This window comes from Salvelinus fontinalis, unplaced genomic scaffold (genome assembly GCF_029448725.1).
Source record: "Salvelinus fontinalis isolate EN_2023a unplaced genomic scaffold, ASM2944872v1 scaffold_0106, whole genome shotgun sequence".
Classification (NCBI taxonomy): Eukaryota; Metazoa; Chordata; class Actinopteri; order Salmoniformes; family Salmonidae; genus Salvelinus; species Salvelinus fontinalis.
The window spans coordinates 159,441-181,058 of record NW_026600315.1 but is presented as its reverse complement, the minus strand read 5'-3'; the positions used below and the strand labels follow the sequence as shown (position 1 = coordinate 181,058).

Genomic DNA, 21,618 nt, shown 5'->3' with positions numbered 1-21,618 from the left:
TGCTTCATAGGCAGGGACCAAGCTGCTTTATAGGCAGGGGACCAAGCTGCTTTATAGGCAGGGACCAAGCTGCTTCATAGGCAGGGGACCAAGCTGCTTCATAGGCAGGGGACCAAGCTGCTTCATAGGCAGGGGACCAAGCTGCTTCATAGGCAGGGACCAAGCTGCTTTATAGGCAGGGGACCAAGCTGCTTCATAGGCAGGGGACCAAGCTGCTTCATAGGCAGGGGACCAAGCTGCTTCATAGGCAGGGGACCAAGCTGCTTCATAGGCAGGGGACCAAGCTGCTTCATAGGCAGGGGACCAAGCTGCTTCATAGGCAGGGGACCAAGCTGCTTCATAGGCAGGGGACCAAGCTGCTTCATAGGCAGGGGACCAAGCTGCTTCATAGGCAGGGGACCAAGCTGCTTCATAGGCAGGGACCAAGCTGCTTCATAGGCAGGGGACCAAGCTGCTTTATAGGCAGGGACGGTGCTTGGGACGCCTGCCGGGACGTCCCTCTTTAGGGTTTTAGGCTATGTTGGAGTAGTTTCAGTTAGAGTGTGTGTGTGTGTGTGTACCCTTCTGTTCCTTGTTAAAGTACTCCCCAGTGTTGTGGACCTTGGAGGTCTCGTCCACTCCCTATCTTCTTAGAGCGGGCCAGTACAGGTTCTGTTAATCATGTGTGTGTTTGTAGGTACTACCCAGCGCTGCGGACTCTAGAGCAGCTGGAACAGACGTGTCTCCCCAGAGCGGGCCAGTACAGGTTCTGTTAATCATGTGTGTGTTTGTAGGTACTACCCAGCGCTGCGGACTCTAGAGCAGCTGGAACAGACGTGTCTCCCCAGAGCGGGCCAGTACAGGTTCTGTTTAATCATGTGTGTGTTTGTAGGTACTACCCAGCGCTGCGGACTCTAGAGCAGCTGGAACAGACGTGTCTCCCCAGAGCGGGCCAGTACAGGTTCTGTTTAATCATGTGTGTGTTTGTAGGTACTACCCAGCGCTGCGGACTCTAGAGCAGCTGGAACAGACGTGTCTCCCCAGAGCGGGCCAGTACAGGTTCTGTTCCATCATGTCTGACAATATCCCCAGACTGAGGACCCTCATCAGTGATACAGCCATGTCTCAACTCAAAGACTTCCTGGAGTCTATTCGGAAGCACAGCGACAAGATAGGAGAGACCGCTATGAAACAGGTGACTTCTCTCTCCCTCCTTCTCTTTCTACCCACTCTCTCTCCCCCTTCTTTCTCCCCCTTCTGTCTTTCTCCCCCTTCTGTCTTTCTCCCCCTTCTGTCTTTCTCCCCTTTCTGTCTTTCTCCCCCTTCTGTCTTTCTCCCCCTTCTGTCTTTCTCCCCCTTCTGTCTTTCTCCCCCTTCTGTCTTTCGCCCCCTTCTGTCTCTCTCCCCCTTCTTTCTCCCCCTTCTGTCTTTCTCCCCCTTCTGTCTTTCTCCCCCTTCTGTCTTTCTCCCCCTTCTGTCTTTCGCCCCCTTCTGTCTCTCTCCCCCTTCTTTCTCCCCCTTCTGTCTTTCTCCCCCTTCTGTCTTTCTCCCCCTTCTGTCTTTCTCCCCCTTCTGTCTTTCTCCCCCTTCTGTCTTTCTCCCCCTTCTGTCTTTCTCCCCCTTCTGTCTTTCGCCCCCTTCTGTCTCTCTCCCCCTTCTTTCTCCCCCTTCTGTCTTTCTCCCCCCCTTCTGTCTTTCTCCCCCCCTTCTGTCTTTCTCCCCTCCTTCTGTCTTTCTCCCCCCCTTCTGTCTTTCTCCCCCCCTTCCGTCTCTCTCCCTCCCTTCCGTCTCTCTCTCTCCCTTCCGTCTCTCTCTCTCCCTTCCGTCTCTCTCTCTCCCTTCCGTCTCTCTCTCTCCCTTCCGTCTCTCTCTCTCCCTTCCGTCTCTCTCTCTCCCTTCCGTCTCTCTCTCTCCCTTCCGTCTCTCTCTCTCCCTTCCGTCTCTCTCTCTCCCTTCCGTCTCTCTCTCTCCCTTCCGTCTCTCTCTCTCCCTTCCGTCTCTCTCTCTCCCTTCCGTCTCTCTCTCTCCCTTCCGTCTCTCTCTCTCCCTTCCGTCTCTCTCTCTCCCTTCCGTCTCTCTCCCTCCCTTCCGTCTCTCTCCCTCCCTTCCGTCTCTCTCCCTCCCTTCCGTCTCTCTCCCTCCCTTCTGTCTCTCTCCCTCCCTTCCGTCTCTCTCCCTCCCTTCCGTCTCTCTCTCTCCCTTCCGTCTCTCTCTCTCCCTTCCGTCTCTCTCTCTCCCTTCCGTCTCTCTCTCTCCCTTCCGTCTCTCTCTCTCCCTTCCGTCTCTCTCTCTCCCTTCCGTCTCTCTCTCTCCCTTCCGTCTCTCTCTCTCCCTTCCGTCTCTCTCTCTCCCTTCCGTCTCTCTCTCTCCCTTCCGTCTCTCTCTCTCCCTTCCGTCTCTCTCTCTCCCTTCCGTCTCTCTCTCTCCCTTCCGTCTCTCTCTCTCCCTTCCGTCTCTCTCTCTCCCTTCCGTCTCTCTCTCTCCCTTCCGTCTCTCTCTCTCCCTTCCGTCTCTCTCTCTCCCTTCCGTCTCTCTCTCTCCCTTCCGTCTCTCTCTCTCCCTTCCGTCTCTCTCTCTCCCTTCCGTCTCTCTCTCTCCCTTCCGTCTCTCTCTCTCCCTTCCGTCTCTCTCTCTCCCTTCCGTCTCTCTCCCTCCCTTCCGTCTCTCTCCCTCCCTTCCGTCTCTCTCCCTCCCTTCCGTCTCTCTCCCTCCCTTCTGTCTCTCTCCCTCCCTTCTGTCTCTCTCCCTCCCTTCCGTCTCTCTCCCTCCCTTCCGTCTCTCTCCCTCCCTTCCGTCTCTCTCTCTCCCTTCCGTCTCTCTCTCTCCCTTCCGTCTCTCTCTCTCCCTTCCGTCTCTCTCTCTCCCTTCCGTCTCTCTCTCTCCCTTCCGTCTCTCTCTCTCCCTTCCGTCTCTCTCTCTCCCTTCCGTCTCTCTCTCTCCCTTCCGTCTCTCTCTCTCCCTTCCGTCTCTCTCTCTCCCTTCCGTCTCTCTCTCTCCCTTCCGTCTCTCTCTCTCCCTTCCGTCTCTCTCTCTCCCTTCCGTCTCTCTCTCTCCCTTCCGTCTCTCTCTCTCCCTTCCGTCTCTCTCTCTCCCTTCCGTCTCTCTCTCTCCCTTCCGTCTCTCTCTCTCCCTTCCGTCTCTCTCTCTCCCTTCCGTCTCTCTCTCTCCCTTCCGTCTCTCTCTCTCCCTTCCGTCTCTCTCTCTCCCTTCCGTCTCTCTCTCTCCCTTCCGTCTCTCTCTCTCCCTTCCGTCTCTCTCTCCCCCTTCTGTCTCTGTCCTCTTTCCCAGCCGTCTCTCTCCACTTGGCCTCGGGGAACAGAAGGACAGTTGAAGTATGTGTCGATAGAAGTATTAGTGTCTCCCGCAGTGTGTGCGTCTCTCCAGAAATGGCTTGGTAAAGACTACACCTGCATCTGATTAACAGAGACAAAGTAAAGAGGACGGCGGTTAGTGAACCAGTGTTGTACTTCTCTCAACATATTGTCCTGATAAAAGGGCTCTAAACAAGGTTTCCTGTATAGCCCAGCCAACAACACACACACACACACACACACACACACACACACACACACACACACACACACACACACACACACACACACACACACACACACTAGCGACAGTTGTGTGTGTGTTTAGCTGTAGAGAGAGAGAGTGTGTGTGTTTGTGGACAGCATTATGGGCTAAATAAGGTGGTTGCAGAGGGAGATGAAGGGTGAGAAGAGTGGGATAGTGAAAGGCAGAGAGAGAGGGATCCTACATACGTGTCCACAGCACCGTTCAAGTATTCTCTGGTGCAATTCCCCTCTCATCCTCTAGGTGTCGGTAGAGGACTAACGGTAGAAATAGCTGCAGCATTAATTGTAGTAAAACTAGGAAGTATTCCTTTTAGCCTTAATCTAACCCTGTTCAACACACACATCCTGACCCGTTAGAGACCCTGTTCAACACACACATCCTGACCCGTTAGAGACCCTGTTCAACACACATCCTGACCCTGTTCAACACACATCCTGACCCTGTTCAACACACATCCTGACCCGTTAGAGACCCTGTTCAACACACATCCTGACCCGTTAGAGACCCTGTTCAACACACATCCTGACCCGTTAGAGACCCTGTTCAACACACATCCTGACCCGTTAGAGACCCTGTTCAACACACATCCTGACCCGTTAGAGACCCTGTTCAACACACATCCTGACCCGTTAGAGGTCCTGTTCAACACACATCCTGACCCGTTAGAGGTCCTGTTCAACACACATCCTGACCCGTTAGAGACCCTGTTCAACACACATCCTGACCCTGATCAACACACATCCTGACCCGTTAGAGACCCCGTTCAACACACATCCTGACCCGTTAGAGGCCCTGTTCAACACACATCCTGACCCGTTAGAGGCCCTGTTCAACACACATCCTGACCCGTTAGAGACCCTGTTCAACACACATCCTGACCCGTTAGAGGCCCTGTTCAACACACATCCTGACCCTGTTCAACACACGTCCTGACCCGTTAGAGACCCTGTTCAACACACATCCTGACCCGTTAGAGACCCTGTTCAACACACATCCTGACCCGTTAGAGACCCTGTTCAACACACATCCTGACCCGTTAGAGGCCCTGTTCAACACACATCCTGACCTGTTAGAGACCCTGTTCAACACACATCCTGACCCGTTAGAGACCCTGTTCAACACACATCCTGACCCTGTTCAACACACATCCTGACCCGTTAGAGACCCTGTTCAACACACATCCTGACCCGTTAGAGACCCTGTGCAACACACATCCTGACCCGTTAGAGACCCTGTGCAACACACATCCTGACCCGTTAGAGACCCTGTTCAACACACATCCTGACCCGTTAGAGACCCTGTTCAACACATCCTGACCCGTTAGAGACCCTGTTCAACACACACATCCTGACCCGTTAGAGACCCTGTTCAACACACATCCTGACCCGTTAGAGACCCTGTTCAACACACATCCTGACCCGTTAGAGACCCTGTTCAACACACATCCTGACCCGTTAGAGACCCTGTTCAACACACATCCTGACCCGTTAGAGGCCCTGTTCAACACACATCCTGACCCGTTAGAGACCCTGTTCAACACACATCCTGACCCGTTAGAGGCCCAGTTCAACACACATCCTGACCCGTTAGAGACCCTGTTCAACACACATCCTAACCCGTTAGAGACCCTGTTCAACACACATCCTGACCCGTTAGAGACCCTGTTCAACACACATCCTGACCCGTTAGAGACCCTGTTCAACACACACATCCTGACCCGTTAGAGACCCTGCTCACCCTATTCCCTATATAGTGCACTACTGTAGACCAGGGCTGGCACCCTATTCCCTATATAGTGCACTACTATAGACCAGGCCTGGAACCCTATTCCCTATATAGTAGTCTAAAGTAGTGCACTATATAGGGAATAGGGTGCCAGCCCTGGTCTAAAGTAGTGCACTATATAGGGAATAGAGGGCCATTTGGATCTGTAGCTGTAGTGGAATCTTGGCTCTGTGGTTGGAGACCAACCGTTAAACTCTAGTAACCTCAGAATAGCTCAAATAGAACTGCTCGATTCCATATGTCTAGGACTACGCTCTCTCTTTTCTCTTGCGCGCGCGCGTGCGTGTGTGTGTGTGTGTTTGAGGCCACTCTCTCTTTTCTTTGGGGCTCTTGTCCTCTCTTCCTTCCTTCTCCTTCTTTTCTCCTCTACCTCTCCATTCCTTCACCATCTGTCTGCTTTCCTGTCACTCCATCACTTCCCCATCATACCAGACCACTAATAGCAGTAGGTTGTTCGTCCACACACACACACACACACACACACACACACACACACACACACACACACACACACACACACACACACACACACACAGGGATGGATGGACTGACTCTGATTTTCTATAATTGTTTTAATTCCTCTAACTACCCCATAGAGCCCTGGTCTAAAGTAGTGCACTATATAGGGAATAGGGTGCCAGACCTGGTCTAAAGTAGTGCACTAAAATAGGGAATAGGGTGCCAGCCCTGGTCTAAAGTAGTGCACTATATAGGGAACAGGGTGTCATTTGGGACATAGCTTCTGAAAATAAATAGTAGCGTCCATTTAGGCCTTCTCATAATGGGGCTATTGTCTACTAGGAGGAGAGGAGGGAGGAGGGGTTCAGACGAGGGAGGAGGGGTGGGGGATCGAACTGGAGCGCTCATGTCCAAATTATGCACACGTCTTTTCCCTTCTTCACTCACTTGCTCTTAATTCCTTCTTTTTTTTTGTCTTCATCAGTTCTGTCATCTCCTTGTCCTTCTCCTGGAAGGTTTCCTCCTCCTCCTCTCCTCAAATTTCATCTCTCTGACATGCAGTGACTGTCTCTTCATTCTCTCTCCTCTCTGTTCTCTCTCTCCTCTCTGTTCGCTGTTCTCTCTCTCTGTTCGTTCTTTTTTCCCCTCTAAGTTCAGTAGGAGAAAGTTCAGTTCTGCTGGTGAATTTTCAGTAGTACGTCTCACGTCTCACATTTCTCTGTCTATGGAGTGGAACAAGATTGACCACCTGTATCTAGTTACCACACACACACACACACACACACACACACACACACACACACACACACACACACACACACACACACACACACACACACACACACACACACACACAGTGTGATGAGTGTCTTGTCTCGCAAAGCTCCTTATTTGACAAATAATTCCCTGTCAGAAAAACAGACAGGTGTCCCACTTTTACTCAGTCTGTCCTTGTCCCCTTTACCATCATCCCCCTTTCTTTGTCTCCTCCCCCTGCCCTTTTCCTCATCACTAACCAGCTAGGGGACTCTCGTTCTCTGTTCTCCAACATCATATTTAGTGACGTCAGTAACCAGCTAGGGGACTCTCGTTCTCTGTTCTCCAACATCATATTTAGTGACGTCAGTAACCAGCTAGGGGACTCTAGTTCTCTGTTCTCCAACATCATATTTAGTGACGTCAGTAACCAGCTAGGGGACTCTAGTTCTCTGTTCTCCAACATCATATTTAGTGACGTCAGTAACCAGCTAGGAGACTCTAGTTAGTTCTCTGTTCTCCAACATCATATTTAGTGACGTCAGTAACCAGCTAGGAGACTCTAGTTAGTTCTCTGTTTTCCAACATAATATTTAGTGACGTCAGTAACCAGCTAGGAGACTCTAGTTCTCTGTTCTCCAACATCATATTTAGTGACGTCAGTAACCAACTAGGAGACTCTAGTTCTCTGTTTTCCAACATCATATTTAGTGACGTCAGTAACCAGCTAGGAGACTCTAGTTAGTTCTCTGTTTTCCAACATCATATTTAGTGACGTCAGTAACCAGCTAGGAGACTCTAGTTAGTTCTCTGTTTTCCAACATCATATTTAGTGACGTCAGTAACCAGCTAGGAGACTCTAGTTCTCTGTTCTCCAACATCATATTTAGTGACGTCAGTAACCAACTAGGAGACTCTAGTTCTCTGTTTTCCAACATCATATTTAGTGACGTCAGTAACCAGCTAGGAGACTCTAGTTAGTTCTCTGTTTTCCAACATCATATTTAGTGACGTCAGTAACCAGCTAGGAGACTCTAGTTAGTTCTCTGTTTTCCAACATCATATTTAGTGACGTCAGTAACCAGCTAGGAGACTCTAGTTAGTTCTCTGTTTTCCAACATCATATTTAGTGACGTCAGTAACCAGCTAGGAGACTCTAGTTCTCTGTTCTCCAACATCATATTTAGTGACGTCAGTAACCAGCTAGGAGACTCTAGTTAGTTCTCTGTTTTCCAACATCATATTTAGTGATGTCAGTAACCAGCTAGGGGACTCTAGTTCTCGGTTCTCCAACATCATATTTAGTGACGTCAGTAACCAGCTAGGAGACTCTAGTTCTCTGTTCTCCAACATCATATTTAGTGACGTCAGTAACCATCTAGGAGACTCTAGTTCTCTGTTCTCCAACATCATATTTAGTGACGTCAGTAACCAGCTAGGAGACTCTAGTTAGTTCTCTGTTTTCCAACATCATATTTAGTGATGTCAGTAACCAGCTAGGGGACTCTAGTTCTCGGTTCTCCAACATCATATTTAGTGACGTCAGTAACCATCTAGGAGACTCTAGTTCTCTGTTCTCCAACATCATATTTAGTGACGTCAGTAACCAGCTAGGAGACTCTAGTTCTCTGTTTTCCAACATCATATTTAGTGATGTCAGTAACCAGCTAGGAGACTCTAGTTAGTTCTCTGTTTTCCAACATCATATTTAGTGACGTCAGTAACCAGCTAGGAGACTCTAGTTAGTTCTCTGTTTTCCAACATCATATTTAGTGACGTCAGTAACCAGCTAGGAGACTCTAGTTCTCTGTTCTCCAACATCATATTTAGTGACGTCAGTAACCAGCTAGGGGACTCTAGTTAGTTCTCTGTTTTCCAACATCATATTTAGTGACGTCAGTAACCAGCTAGGAGACTCTAGTTCTCTAACATCATATTTAGTGACGTCAGTAACCAGCTAGGAGACTCTAGTTCTCTGTTCCCCAACATCATATTTAGTGACGTCAGTAACCAGCTAGGAGACTCTAGTTCTCTGTTCTCCAACATCATATTTAGTGACGTCAGTAACCAGCTAGGAGACTCTAGTTAGTTCTCTGTTTTCCAACATCATATTTAGTGACGTCAGTAACCAGCTATGAGACTCTAGTTCTCTGTTCTCCAACATCATATTTAGTGACGTCAGTAACCAGCTAGGGGACTCTAGTTCTCTGTTCTCCAACATCATATTTAGTGACGTCAGTAACCAGCTAGGAGACTCTAGTTCTGTTCTCCAACATCATATTTAGTGACGTCAGTAACCAGCTAGGGGACTCTAGTTCTCTGTTCTCCAACATCATATTTAGTGACGTCAGTAACCAGCTAGGAGACTCTAGTTCTCTGTTCTCCAACATCATATTTAGTGACGTCAGTAACCAGCTAGGAGACTCTAGTTCTCTGTTCCCCAACATCATATTTAGTGACGTCAGTAACCAGCTAGGAGACTCTAGTTCTCTGTTCTCCAACATCATATTTAGTGACGTCAGTAACCAGCTAGGAGACTCTAGTTAGTTCTCTGTTTTCCAACAACGCGTCATTAAGTAGCCGACCACAAAAGTTTAGCGGTCAGCTTTTTGACCTGCAGCTGTCGCCTGTGGAACATTCTGAGCATTCTCTGACGCACATCCACACACTTGAGGTTAGGTTGAAGTGCAACGCCGAACTCGGGTCCTTCTAGGAAACAAAGAGGAACCAAACAAAGGTTCCTACCTATTTAACCACTTGACAGGGCTTAATGACTTGGTTATGTGGCGAGCGAGGGACACTGAGAGATACAGAGATGGAGTCTCCCCTTCTTAACCATGGGAATTCCCTTGTTGACACTCAGTCAATTGAAGTTACTTAATTATCGAACTTCTAACGTTGACAAAAGCCTTGACGTAGACCGTGACATAGGCGTTGCCATTATAGAAGCTTCTGTTTAGCTGTATATTTCTCCAACCTATTCAGACCTTTCTACCGTCACCGTTCTGTTTCTTCTCTAAGGATCAGCCGAACTTTGCTCTGTTCCTTGGGAAATATAAAGAAAACTATTGGAATTGAAGAGGGTTTGGGGGGGGGTGAAGGTAGAAAGAGTGGAGGATGGTAGAGAGAGTGGAGGATGGTAGAGAGAGTGGAGGATGGTAGAGAGAGTGGAGGATGGTAGAGAGAGTGGAGGATGGTAGAGAGAGTGGAGGATGGTAGAGAGAGTGGAGGATGGTAGAGAGAGTGGAGGATGGTAGAGAGAGTGGAGGATGGTAGAGAGAGTGGAGGATGGTAGAGAGAGTGGAGGATGGTAGAGAGAGTGGAGGATGGTAGAGAGAGTGGAGGATGGTAGAGAGAGTGGAGGATGGTAGAGAGAGTGGAGGATGGTAGAGAGAGTGGAGGATGGTAGAGAGAGTGGAGGATGGTAGAGAGAGTGGAGGATGGTAGAGAGAGTGGAGGATGGTTGGAGTATTGGGAAGAGTGGAGGTTGGTAGAAAGAGGATGGTTGGAGTATTGGGAAGAGTGAGGATGGTTGGAGTATTGGGAAGAGTGAGGATGGTTGGAGTATTGGGAAGAGTGGAGGTTGGTAGAAAGAGGATGGTTGGAGTATTGGGAAGAGTGAGGATGGTAGAAAGAGGATGGTTGGAGTATTGGGAAGAGTGGAGGTTGGTAGAACGAGGATGGTTGGAGTATTGGGAAGAGTGAGGATGGTAGAAAGAGGATGGTTGGAGTATTGGGAAAAGTGGAGGTTGGTAGAAAGAGGATGGTTGGAGTATTGGGAAGAGTGAGGATGGTAGAAAGAGGATGGTTGGAGTATTGGGAAGAGTGGAGGATGGTAGAAAGAGGATGGTTGGATTATTGGGGAGAGTGGAGGATGAATAGAAAGAGGATGGTTGGAGTATTGGGAAGAGTGGAGGATGGTAGAGAGAGGATGGTTGGAGTATTGGGAAGAGTGGAGGATGGTTGGAGTATTGGGAAGAGTGGAGGATGGTAGAGAGAGGATGGTTGGATGGTTGGAGTATTGGGAAGAGTGGAGGATGGTAGAAAGAGGATGTTTTGTTTGTTTTGAGGTGAAATGGAAGAGAGGATGATGGGTGATGTAATCTGTCAACTGTTTTGTATCTTGAAGATTGTTGTGTGTGTTTATTTACATTTGTGTGTGTCTGTTTGTACCAGGCCCAGGTCCAGCGCTCTCTGGACAGCGCTGTGTCACTCCAACAGAGAGCTGCGGTTGGTCGACGGCTGAGGAAGGAGGCGGGACTAGGGGCGGGGACTGACATTGACGGACAGGGCAGCAGCCCAATGTCTGAACAAGACTCTGGAGTACTGGATGTAGAGGATGAGGAGGATGAAGATGAGGTACTTGTTTGGGGATTGTTTGTGTGCGTGTCTCTGGGGGGGGGTTTGTGTGCCTTAGTGTGTGAGTTTTATTTTTTCAGGGGAAAACCCATTGAGACCAGGATCTCATTCAGAAGGCTGCCCTGATCACAGCAGCACAACATTAAAATACAATGTGAAACGATGATCAATATGAAACGGTGATCAATATGAAACGGTGATCAATACAATATGGAACAAAACGGTGATCAATATGAAACGGTGATCAATATGAAACGGTGATCAATACAATATGAAACGGTGATCAATACAATACGAAACGGTGATCAATATGAAACGGTGATCAATACAATACGAACCGGTGATCAATATGAAACGGTGATCAATATGAAACGGTGATCAATACAATACGAAACGGTGATCAATATGAAACGGTGATCAATACAATACGAAACGGTGATCAATACGAAACGGTGATCAATACAATACGAAATGGTGATCAATATGAAACGGTGATCAATACAATACGAACCGGTGATCAATACAATACGAACCGGTGATCAATATGAAACGGTGATCAATACAATACGAACCGGTGATCAATATGAAACAGTGATCAATACAATACGAACCGGTGATCAATACGAAACGGTGATCAATACAATACGAAACGGTGATCAATATGAAACGGTGATCAATATGAAACGGTGATCAATACGAAACGGTGATCAATACAATACGAAACGGTGATCAATACGAAACGGTGATCAATACGAACCGGTGATCAATATGAAACGGTGATCAATACGAACCGATGATCAATATGAAACGGTGATCAATACAATACGAAACGGTGATCAATATGAAACGGTGATCAATATGAAACGGTGATCAATACAATACGAAACGGTGATCAATACAATATGAAACGGTGATCAATACGAAACGGTGATCAATATGAAACGGTGATCAATATGAAACGGTGATCAATACAATATGAAACGGTGATCAATATGAAACGGTGATCAATACAATACGAAACGGTGATCAATATGAAACGGTGATCAATACAATATGAAACGGTGATCAATATGAAACGGTGATCAATATGAAACGGTGATCAATATGAAACGGTGATCAATACGAAACGGTGATCAATACGAAACGGTGATCAATACGAAACGGTGATCAATACGAAACGGTGATCAATACGAAACGGTGATCAATACGAAACGGTGATCAATACGAAACGGTGATCAATACAATATCAAAACCTTGGTCTACTTGGTGACCCCTCCAACACTGTCGCTCTCATGCCCTTCACCTCTCCATCTGCTCCCTCCTTTTAAACTTCTGTTACCCCCTTGAGAACCCCCCCCCCTTCTCTGTCTTTGCGTTCTCCCTCTTTCCTGTGCCAGGACTGAGACAGGGCATTCTCCTGTTTGGCAGCAGTAATCTTACAACTGCACTTCACCACTTGACAAATATGCACCAAACGTCTTAGTTAAGTGTTAAAAAAAAAAAGATCTCCTCGGTAACAACATCAAGATTAATGGTAGATTTCTGTAGGTATTTTAGATGAATTAGGACTATTTTGAGGTGTATACTGGCTACGGCGTCACATGAGAGGGTGATGGGAGAGGGCGATGGGCGGGCCGAGGCCAGGGGAGAGGGCGATGGCCGAGGCCAGGGGAGAGGGCGATGGCCGAGGCCAGGGGAGAGGGCGATGGCCGAGGCCAGGGGAGAGGGCGATGGCCGAGGCCAGGGGAGAGGGCGATGGCCGAGGCCAGGGGAGAGGGCGATGGCCGAGGCCAGGGGAGAGGGCGATGGCCGAGGCCAGGGGAGAGGGCGATGGCCGAGGCCAGGGGAGAGGGCGATGGCCGAGGCCAGGGGAGAGGGCGATGGCCGAGGCCAGGGGAGAGGGCGATGGCCGAGGCCAGGGGAGAGGGCGATGGCCGAGGCCAGGGGAGAGGGCGATGGCCGAGGCCAGGGGAGAGGGCAGGGGAATCGAATCAAATTTTATTTGTCAATGCGCCAAATACAATAGGAGGGTGTGCATTGATTTATTGAGCTGGTTTTGGCTGATTTCATGGGGCTACAGATGACAAGCAATCTGTTCCCTTCCATTTCCGGCTGCGCCGATAGACAGAGTTGATCCGTGAGACACATTTGACAGTACAGAAAGTAACAAAAATTCTCGTACCCGACCCGTTTTTCATGTTCTCGTATTGAAAAAGCTGTAAGCTATAAAAACACACTGTGTATAAAACACCAGCGTTTCACCATCACTGTGTCTTCTTCAGGATGACGTCATGAATGCTGAACCAGGTTATTTACACACAATAGTGCAATTTTAGTGCAACCAATGACAATGAGGGGTGTGTCATAATTGTTAGGTTGATTAGAATTAATTGAGTGATACTATTAAGACAATAGTTTACATCATCTTGAATATAGTAGGCTACTATTAGCATTAGCTTACGTCATCTTGAATATAGTAGGTTACTATTAGCATTTGCATTAGTTTATATCATATTGAATATAGTAGGCTACTATTAGCTTACATCATCTTGAATATAGTAGGCTACTATTAGCATTAGCTTACGTCATCTTGAATATAGTAGGCTACTATTAGCATTAGCATTAGTTTATATCATATTGAATATAGTAGGCTACTGTTAGCATTAGCATTAGTTTATATCATATTGAATATAGTAGGCTACTATTAGCTTACATCATCTTGAATATAGTAGGCTACTATTAGCATTAGCATTAGTTTATATCATATTGAATATAGTAGGCTACTGTTAGCATTAGCATTAGTTTCCATCATATTGAATATATTAGGCTATTGTCAGCATTAGCTTTAGTTTCCATCATATTGAATATAGTAGGCTACTGTCAGCATTAGCTTTAGTTTACATATTAAATCTATTAGGCTATTGTTAGCATTTGTTTACAGCATATTGAATATAGTAGGCTATTGTTAGCATTAGCATTAGTTTACAAATTGAATATAGGAGGCTGTTAGCATTAGTTTACATCATGTTGAATATAGTAGGCTATGGTTAGCATTAGCATTAGTTTACATCATGTTGAATATAGTAGGATGTTATGATTGGGATTAGCATAAAATTAACATCAACATACATTTATTTTTTTCATTTAATTTCCAGAAGAAGGCTGGCCAAAACAGTGATGCCAAAACGTTTTTTGTTTTTTTTTACCCAATAAATTACTGGGAGTTTTATACATAGTGTGTGAATCTTTGTTTTTATAGCTTACAATATTCACTGTTAGTCAGCACCTCTAAACTAAATCATTTTATCTGGGTGTGTGCCAGTTAATGCTTTTTTATTAGTATTGAAAAAGTACAGAGGTTTTGGTTTACCGGCTAGTGAAGCTAGTCTGGGTAACCATTCATTAAGGTTTATGGTTTGGGGGGGTAGAAGCTGGCTCTGGAGCCTGTTGGTCCGAGCCGGAAAGAGAGATGGCAGAGGTGAGAGGTAGGCAGGACACCTCTTCCCGTGCCAGGCTGAGAAGTTGGCCTAGGGTAAGGCAGGAAGAGTATATAAAGTTTGAGACGGAGGGAGGGAGAACAAAGGGTAAGGGCTCAGTCAAGGCTAGGGAAAGAGACTGCAGAGGGAGGGAGAAGAAAGGGTAAGGGCTCAGTCAAGGCTAGGGAAAGAGACTGCAGAGGGAGGGAGAAGAAAGGGTAAGGGCTCAGTCAAGGCTAGGGAAAGAGACTGCGGAGGGAGGGAGAAGAAAGGGTAAGGGCTCAGTCAAGGCTAGGGAAAGAGACTGCAGAGGGAGGGAGAAGAAAGGGTAAGGGCTCAGTCAAGGCTAGGGAAAGAGACTGCGGAGGGAGGGAGAAGAAAGGGTAAGGGCTCAGTCAAGGCTAGGGAAAGAGACTGCGGAGGGAGGGAGAAGAAAGGGTAAGGGCTCAGTCAAGGCTAGGGAAAGAGACTGCGGAGGGAGGGAGAAGAAAGGGTAAGGGCTCAGTCAAGGCTAGGGAAAGAGACTGCGGAGGGAGGGAGAAGAAAGGGTAAGGGCTCAGTCAAGGCTAGGGAAAGAGACTGCGGAGGGAGGGAGAAGAAAGGGTAAGGGCTCAGTCAAGGCTAGGGAAAGAGACTGCGGAGGGAGGGAGAACAAAGGGTAAGGGCTGCGGAGGAAGAGGATGGAAGGGGGACGCTAGGGCAGGGTGGCACCTCTTCTGTGATCTCCTTCCAGCTGTTTTTGACAACCTAAATAACAAAGGCATGACCCTGGTCACTACCATCTGACCCCTGGTCACTACCTTCTGACCCCTAGTCACTACCATCTGACCCCTAGTCGCTACCATCTGACCCCTAGTCGCTACCATCTGACCCCTAGTCGCTACCATCTGACCCCTGGTCGCTACCATCTGACCCCTGGTCGCTACCATCTGACCCCTGGTCGCTACCATCTGACCCCTGGTCGCTACCATCTGACCCCTGGTCGCTACCATCTGACCCCTGGTCGCTACCATCTGACCCCTGGTCGCTACCATCGACCCCTGGTCGCTACCATCTGACCCCTGGTCGCTACCATCTGACCCCTGGTCGCTACCATCTGACCCCTGGTCGCTACCATCTGACCCCTGGTCGCTACCATCTGACCCCTGGTCGCTACCATCTGACCCCTGGTCGCTACCATCTGACCCCTGGTCGCTACCATCTGACCCCTGGTCGCTACCTTCTGACCCCTGGTCGCTACCTTCTGACCCCTGGTCGCTACCATCTGACCCCTGGTCGCTACCATCTGACCCCTGGTCGCTACCATCTGACCCCTGGTCGCTACCATCTGACCCCTGGTCGCTACCTTCTGACCCCTGGTCGCTACCTTCTGACCCTAACCCCCTGTTTCACCCTGTTCTTAACCCCCTGTTCTTAACCCCCTGTTCTTAACCCCCTGTTCTTAACCCCCTGTTCTTAACCCCCTGTTTCACCCTGTTCTTAACCCCCTGTTTCACCCTGTTCTTAACCCCCTGTTTCACCCTGTTCTTAACCCCCTGTTTCACCCTGTTCTTAACCCCCTGTTTCACCCTGTTCTTAACCCCCTGTTTCACCCTGTTCTTAACCCCCTGTTTCACCCTGTTCTTAACCCCCTGTTCTTAACCCCCTGTTCTTAACCCCCTGTTCTTAACCCCCTGTTCTTAACCCCCTGTTCTTAACCCCCTGTTCTTAACCCCCTGTTTCACCCTGTTTCACCCTGTTCTTAACCCCCTGTTCTTAACCCCCTGTTCTTAACCCCCTGTTCTTAACCCCCTGTTCTTAACCCCCTGTTTCACCCTGTTTCACCCTGTTCTTAACCCCCTGTTTCACCCTGTTCTTAACACCCTGTTCTTAACCCCCTGTTTCACCCTGTTCTTAACGCCTTGTTATTTCCCATAATCCCCACCTACCTCTGCCCTAGCCTTGACTGACCGTTGACCCTTTCCCTGGGGTTGTTAAATGACTCCAACCCCCCCCACCCCACCCAAAAAAAAACCCATTCCACTGTGTTTGTTTTCTTATTGTGTGTGTTTCCCCTCCTGTCCCAAGGCAGTGCTGTTCTGAACTGGTGGTGGTTCCTAGGTCACTACATGAAAGCCTTGTATTGTCTTCCAACTTGCTTTTGTAACAGCTAAGAAACGGTATTCCACAGAGCTGTAGACAGGATGGGGTCTGTTTGTCTATGTGATTGTTCAGAACAAGCGTCCCCAATGCCCACTAGTGTAGTGACCCAGTCAACCCCACTACCCTTTAGAGAAGGTCAAATGGTCAAGTTGTATTGACTTGCTGTATTTTTCCTACTACATCAAAATCAAACCAAACCTTTATTTTGTCACATGCGCCGAATAAGTGTAGACTTGACCGTGAAATGCTTACTTACAAGACCTTAACCAACAGTGCAGTTCAAGAAGAGTGAAGAAAAATATTTACCAAGTTGACTAAAATAAAAAGTAACACAATAAGAATAACGAGACTCTATATACAGGGGGCACCGGTACCGAGTCAGTGTGCAGGGGTACAGGCTAGTTGAGGTAATCTGAACATGTAGGTGGGGGTGAAGTGACTATGTTCAACTAACAAAAAATAAATACAAATAGAAACAAAGGGAAAGAAATCCCTCAGTTTAAAATAAGTCATATGATATGAATTTGGTAAAGCAAAATAATCACATTGCAGTGAATCAGGAAAAAAAACGGGAAAAAGCCTTGAACTGTTAACAGCGAGTAGTAGCCGTGTACAAAAGGGAGGGGGGGGGGGGGGGGTCAATGTAAATTATCCAGTGGCCATTTTCTTAATTGTTAAGCAGTCTTATGGCTTTGGAGGTAGAAGCTGTTCAGCCTTTTGGACCTAGACTTGGTGCTCCGGTACCGCTTGCCGTGCGATAGCAGAGAGAACAGTCTATAACTTGGGTGACTGGAGTCACTGACAATTTTATCAGCTTTCCTCTGACACCGCCTATTGTGTAGGTCCCGAATGGCAGGAAGCTTGGCCCCAGTGATGTACTGGCCCGTTCGCACTATCCTCTGTCGCGCCTTACGGTCGGATGCCGAGCAGTTGCCATACCAGGCGGTGATGCAAACGGTCAGGATACTCTCGATGGTGCAGCTGTAGAACCTTTTGAGGATCTAGGGGCCAAATTCCAAATATTTTCAGTCTTTTGAGGGGGAATAGGTTTTGTCGTGCCCTCTTCACTCCTGTCCTGGTATGTTTGGACCATGATAGTTTGTTGGTGATGTGGACACCAAGGAACTTGAAACTCTCGATCCGCTTCACTTCAGCCCCGTCGGGGTTAATGGGGGCCTGTATGGCCCTCCTTTTCCTGTAGTCTATGATCAGCTCCTTTTGTCTTGCTCACATTGAGGTAGAGGTTGTTGCCAGGTCTCTGACTTCCTCCCTATAGACGGTCTCATCGTTGTCAGTGATCAGGCCTTCCACTGTTGTGTCCTCAGCAAACTTAATGATGGTGTTGGAGTCATTTTTGGCCATGGAGTCGTGGGTGAACAGGGAATACAGGAGGGGGACTAAGTACACACCCCTGAGGGACCCCGGTGTTAAGGATCAGCGTGGCAGACGTGTTGCCTACCCTTACCACCTGGGAGCGTCCTGTCAGGAAGTCCAGGATCCAGTTGAAGAGGGAGGTGTTTTAGTCCCTGCGTTCTTAGCTTAGTGATGAGCTTTGTGGGCACTATGTTGTTGAATGCTGATTCTCACATATGTGTTCCTTTTGTCCAGGTGAGAAAGGGCTGTGTGGAGTGTGCTTGAGATTGTGTCATCTGTGGATCTGTTGGGGCGGTATGTGAATTTGAGTGGGTCTAGGGTGTCCGGGATGATACTGTTGATGTGAGCCATGACCAGCCTTTCAAAGCACTTCATGGCTACCGATGTGAGTGCCACGGGGCGGTAATCAATTAGGCAGGTTACCTTTGCTACCTTGGGCACAGGGACTATGGTGGTCTGCTTGAAACATGTAGGTATTACAGACTCGGCCAGGGAGAGGTTGAAAATGTTAGTGAAGACACTTAACAGTTGGTCCGTGCATGCTTTGAGTACACGCCCTGGTAATCCGTCTGGCCCAGTGGCTTTGTGAATGTTGACCTGTTTTAAAGATTTTGTTCACGTCTGCTACCGAGAGCGTTATTACACAGTCATCCAGAACAGCTGGTGCTCTTGTGCATGCTTCAGTGTTGCTTGCCTCGAAGCGAGCATAAAAGGCATTTAGCTCGTCTGGTATGCTCGCGTCACTGGGCAGCTTGCGTCTGAGTTTCCCTTTGTAGTCCGTAATAGTTTTCAAGCCCTGCCACATCCGATAAGCATCAGAGCCAGTGTAGTACGATTCAATCTTAATCCTGTATTGACGCTTTGCTTGTTTGATGGTTCGTCTTGAGGGCATAGCGGGATTTCTTATAAGTGTCCGGATTAGTCTCCCGCTTCTTGAAAGCTCTAGCCTTTAGCTCAATGAAGAGGTTACCTGTAATCCTCTGGTTGGGATATTTACGTACGGTCACTGGGGGGGCGGGGGGGGGGGGGGGGGGGGGGGAGATGTCGTCGATGCAGTTATTGATGAAGCCGATGACTGAGGTGGTATACTCCTCAATGCCATTGGATGGATCCTGGAACATATTCCAGTCCTGTAGTTTAGCATCTGCGTCATCTGACCACTTCCATATTGAGCGAGTCACTGGTACTTCCTGCTTTTATTTTTGCTGGTAAGCAGGAATCAGGAGGATAGAATTATGGTCAGATTTGCCAAATGGAGGGCGAGGGAAAGCTTTGTATGCTTCTCTGTGTGTAGAGTAAAGGTGGTCTAGAGTTTTTTTCCTTCTCTCGTTGCACATGTGACATTATGGTAAATATTTGGTAAAACTGATTTATGTTGCCTGCCTTAAAGTCCCCGGCCACTAGGAGCGCCGCTTCTGGGTGAGCATTTTCTTCTTTGTTTATGGCCGTATAGAGATGGTTGAGAGCGGTCTTAGTCCCAGCTTCGTTTTGTGGTGGTAAATAGACGGCTACGAATAATACAGATGAGAACTCTCTTGGTAGATAGTGTGGTCTACAGCTTATCATAAGGTACTCTACCACAGGTGAGCAATACCTCAAGACTTCTTTAATGTTAGATGTTGACTTGCTCAAGTTGTATTGACTTGCTGTATTTTTCCTACTACCTCCCCTGTCCTGACTGACAGACATAAGTCTAGTCTCCTCTTCTCTCCTTCCACTCTTCCTCGCTGTCTTCATCCCTCTTTCCAACCCTGTTTCGCATTCTTCCCAGATCTCTCTCTAGAACATTTCCTCCCTCCATTATTGTGTTCAGACCCATTTTTTTCTCAATTCCTGTCTTTCTATATCCCTCTGTTTCATCCCTCGTTCCAACCCTGTTTCTCATCCTACCCATATCTCTCTAGAACGTTCCCTTCCCTCAATCCCTTCCTCTCTCATCCCTCCATCCAAAGCTCACCAGAGTAGGTATACATTCTTTCTCTGAAGTTCTTGGCTCTAAAATGCTTCTTGGTCTGTGTCCCAAATTGCACCCTATTCCCCATATGTGACTCACCATCTGGATTCGGTCTTATGTAGCTAAATTTGAAATTGTGTTTACATTAGGTAAAAGTAGCGACTCAGAGCTACCATATGGTATATCATACACTACATTTGAGAAACAATGGGGAGAGTAATTCTGCTTTGAAAGTTGATCAACTTGTAAACTCACTTTTGAGAAAATCGCCCTTTGAATGTTTTGGTATCTAGTGAAGAGCTCTTCTTTGTCTACACCCATTCAGCATCGTTCACACCCTCACCCTAATCTTTAGTCCCACCCATCTCGTTTCGCTCTCGAAGCGCACACTTGACGCTCTGGCCGATGATTTGTTTACCTCTGGATAACATGAAAACAGCCTAACCAGCTCTGCTGGCAACAATTTAATTTCAAGGCTCGATTGATTACGCTTTTTTGTAGACGTTTACTGACACCGGCCATATTCAACAGGTGTTGTACACACGTCACTTAACGTTAGCTAAATAGCCTGCGAGCCAACGTTAGCTAGTTAAAAACCTTTCTGGATCCCATCCCGGATCCGGGATCATTTTCATCAGAAACGCTGACTAGCATAGCCTAGCATAGCGCCACAGGGATATAATATAATATTATTTCATGAAATCACAAGTCCAATACAGCAAATGAAAGATAAACATCTTGTGAATCCAGCCAACATGTCCGATTTAAAAAAAAAAAAAAATAATAAAAAAAAAAAAAAAAAAATCATGTTTTACAGCAAAAACATATATTTATGTTAGCTCACCACAATATCCAAAAACACACTGCCATTTTTTCACAGAAAAGATAGCTTTCGCAAAACCCACAAATAGAGATAAAATTAATCACTAACCTTTGAACAACTTCATCAGATGACAGTCATATGACATCATGTTATACAATACATTTATGTTTTGTTCGATTATGTGCATATTTATATCCACAAATCGTGGTTTTACATTGGCGCCATGTTCAGAAATGGCTCCAAAATAGCGAAAGTAATTACAGATAGCAACGTGAAATACAGAAGTACTCATCATAAACTTTGATGAAAGGTACATGTTTAACATATACTTAAAGATACACTGGTTAATGCAACTGCTGTGTTAGATTTAAAAAATAACTTTAGTAAAAAGCACAGCATGCAATAATCTGAGACAGTGCTCAGCCATTCTCAGCCATGTTGGAGTCTACAGAAATACGAAATTACATCATAAATATTCCCTTACCTTTGATCTTTCATCAAAATGCAGTGCCAGGAATCCTAGTTCCACAATAAATCGTTTTTTTGTTTTATGTCCATTTACTTCTGTCGAATTAGCGACTTTGGCTAGCATGAGTAGTTCACGTGTCCATCGAACTTTACGCTAATGAACGAAAACTTAAAAATTATATTACAAATCGAATAAACTGGTCAAACTCAGTTGAGAATCAATCTTCAGGATGTTTTTCTCATATATATCCAATAACGTCCCAGACGGAGCATTTCTTCATGTCTATCTAACGCATTGCAGACAAGGACATCACATGCGTAGTGTGCGTGGCCAAGAACTGGCAATATGCCTGACCAGTCACTCCATTGGCTCTCATCCGGTCCCACATCAAGCTATACGGTTCATTCCACGTTCTACTGCCTGTTGACATCTAGTGGAAGGCGTATGAAGTGCATACAGATCC

The 21,618-nt window shown here is 47.2% G+C and overlaps 1 protein-coding gene across 1 annotated transcript in view; it reads left to right on the top strand.

Moving 5' to 3' along the window:
- Positions 1-21,618, top strand: part of exoc6b (exocyst complex component 6B) — a 178,021-nt gene that overhangs the window by 36,858 nt on the left and 119,545 nt on the right. Inside the window, exons 6-7 of the mRNA XM_055911912.1 lie at positions 970-1,174; positions 10,735-10,917. Of these exons, the coding sequence (XP_055767887.1) occupies positions 970-1,174; positions 10,735-10,917 (388 nt within the window). The remainder of the gene's footprint in view (positions 1-969; positions 1,175-10,734; positions 10,918-21,618) is intronic.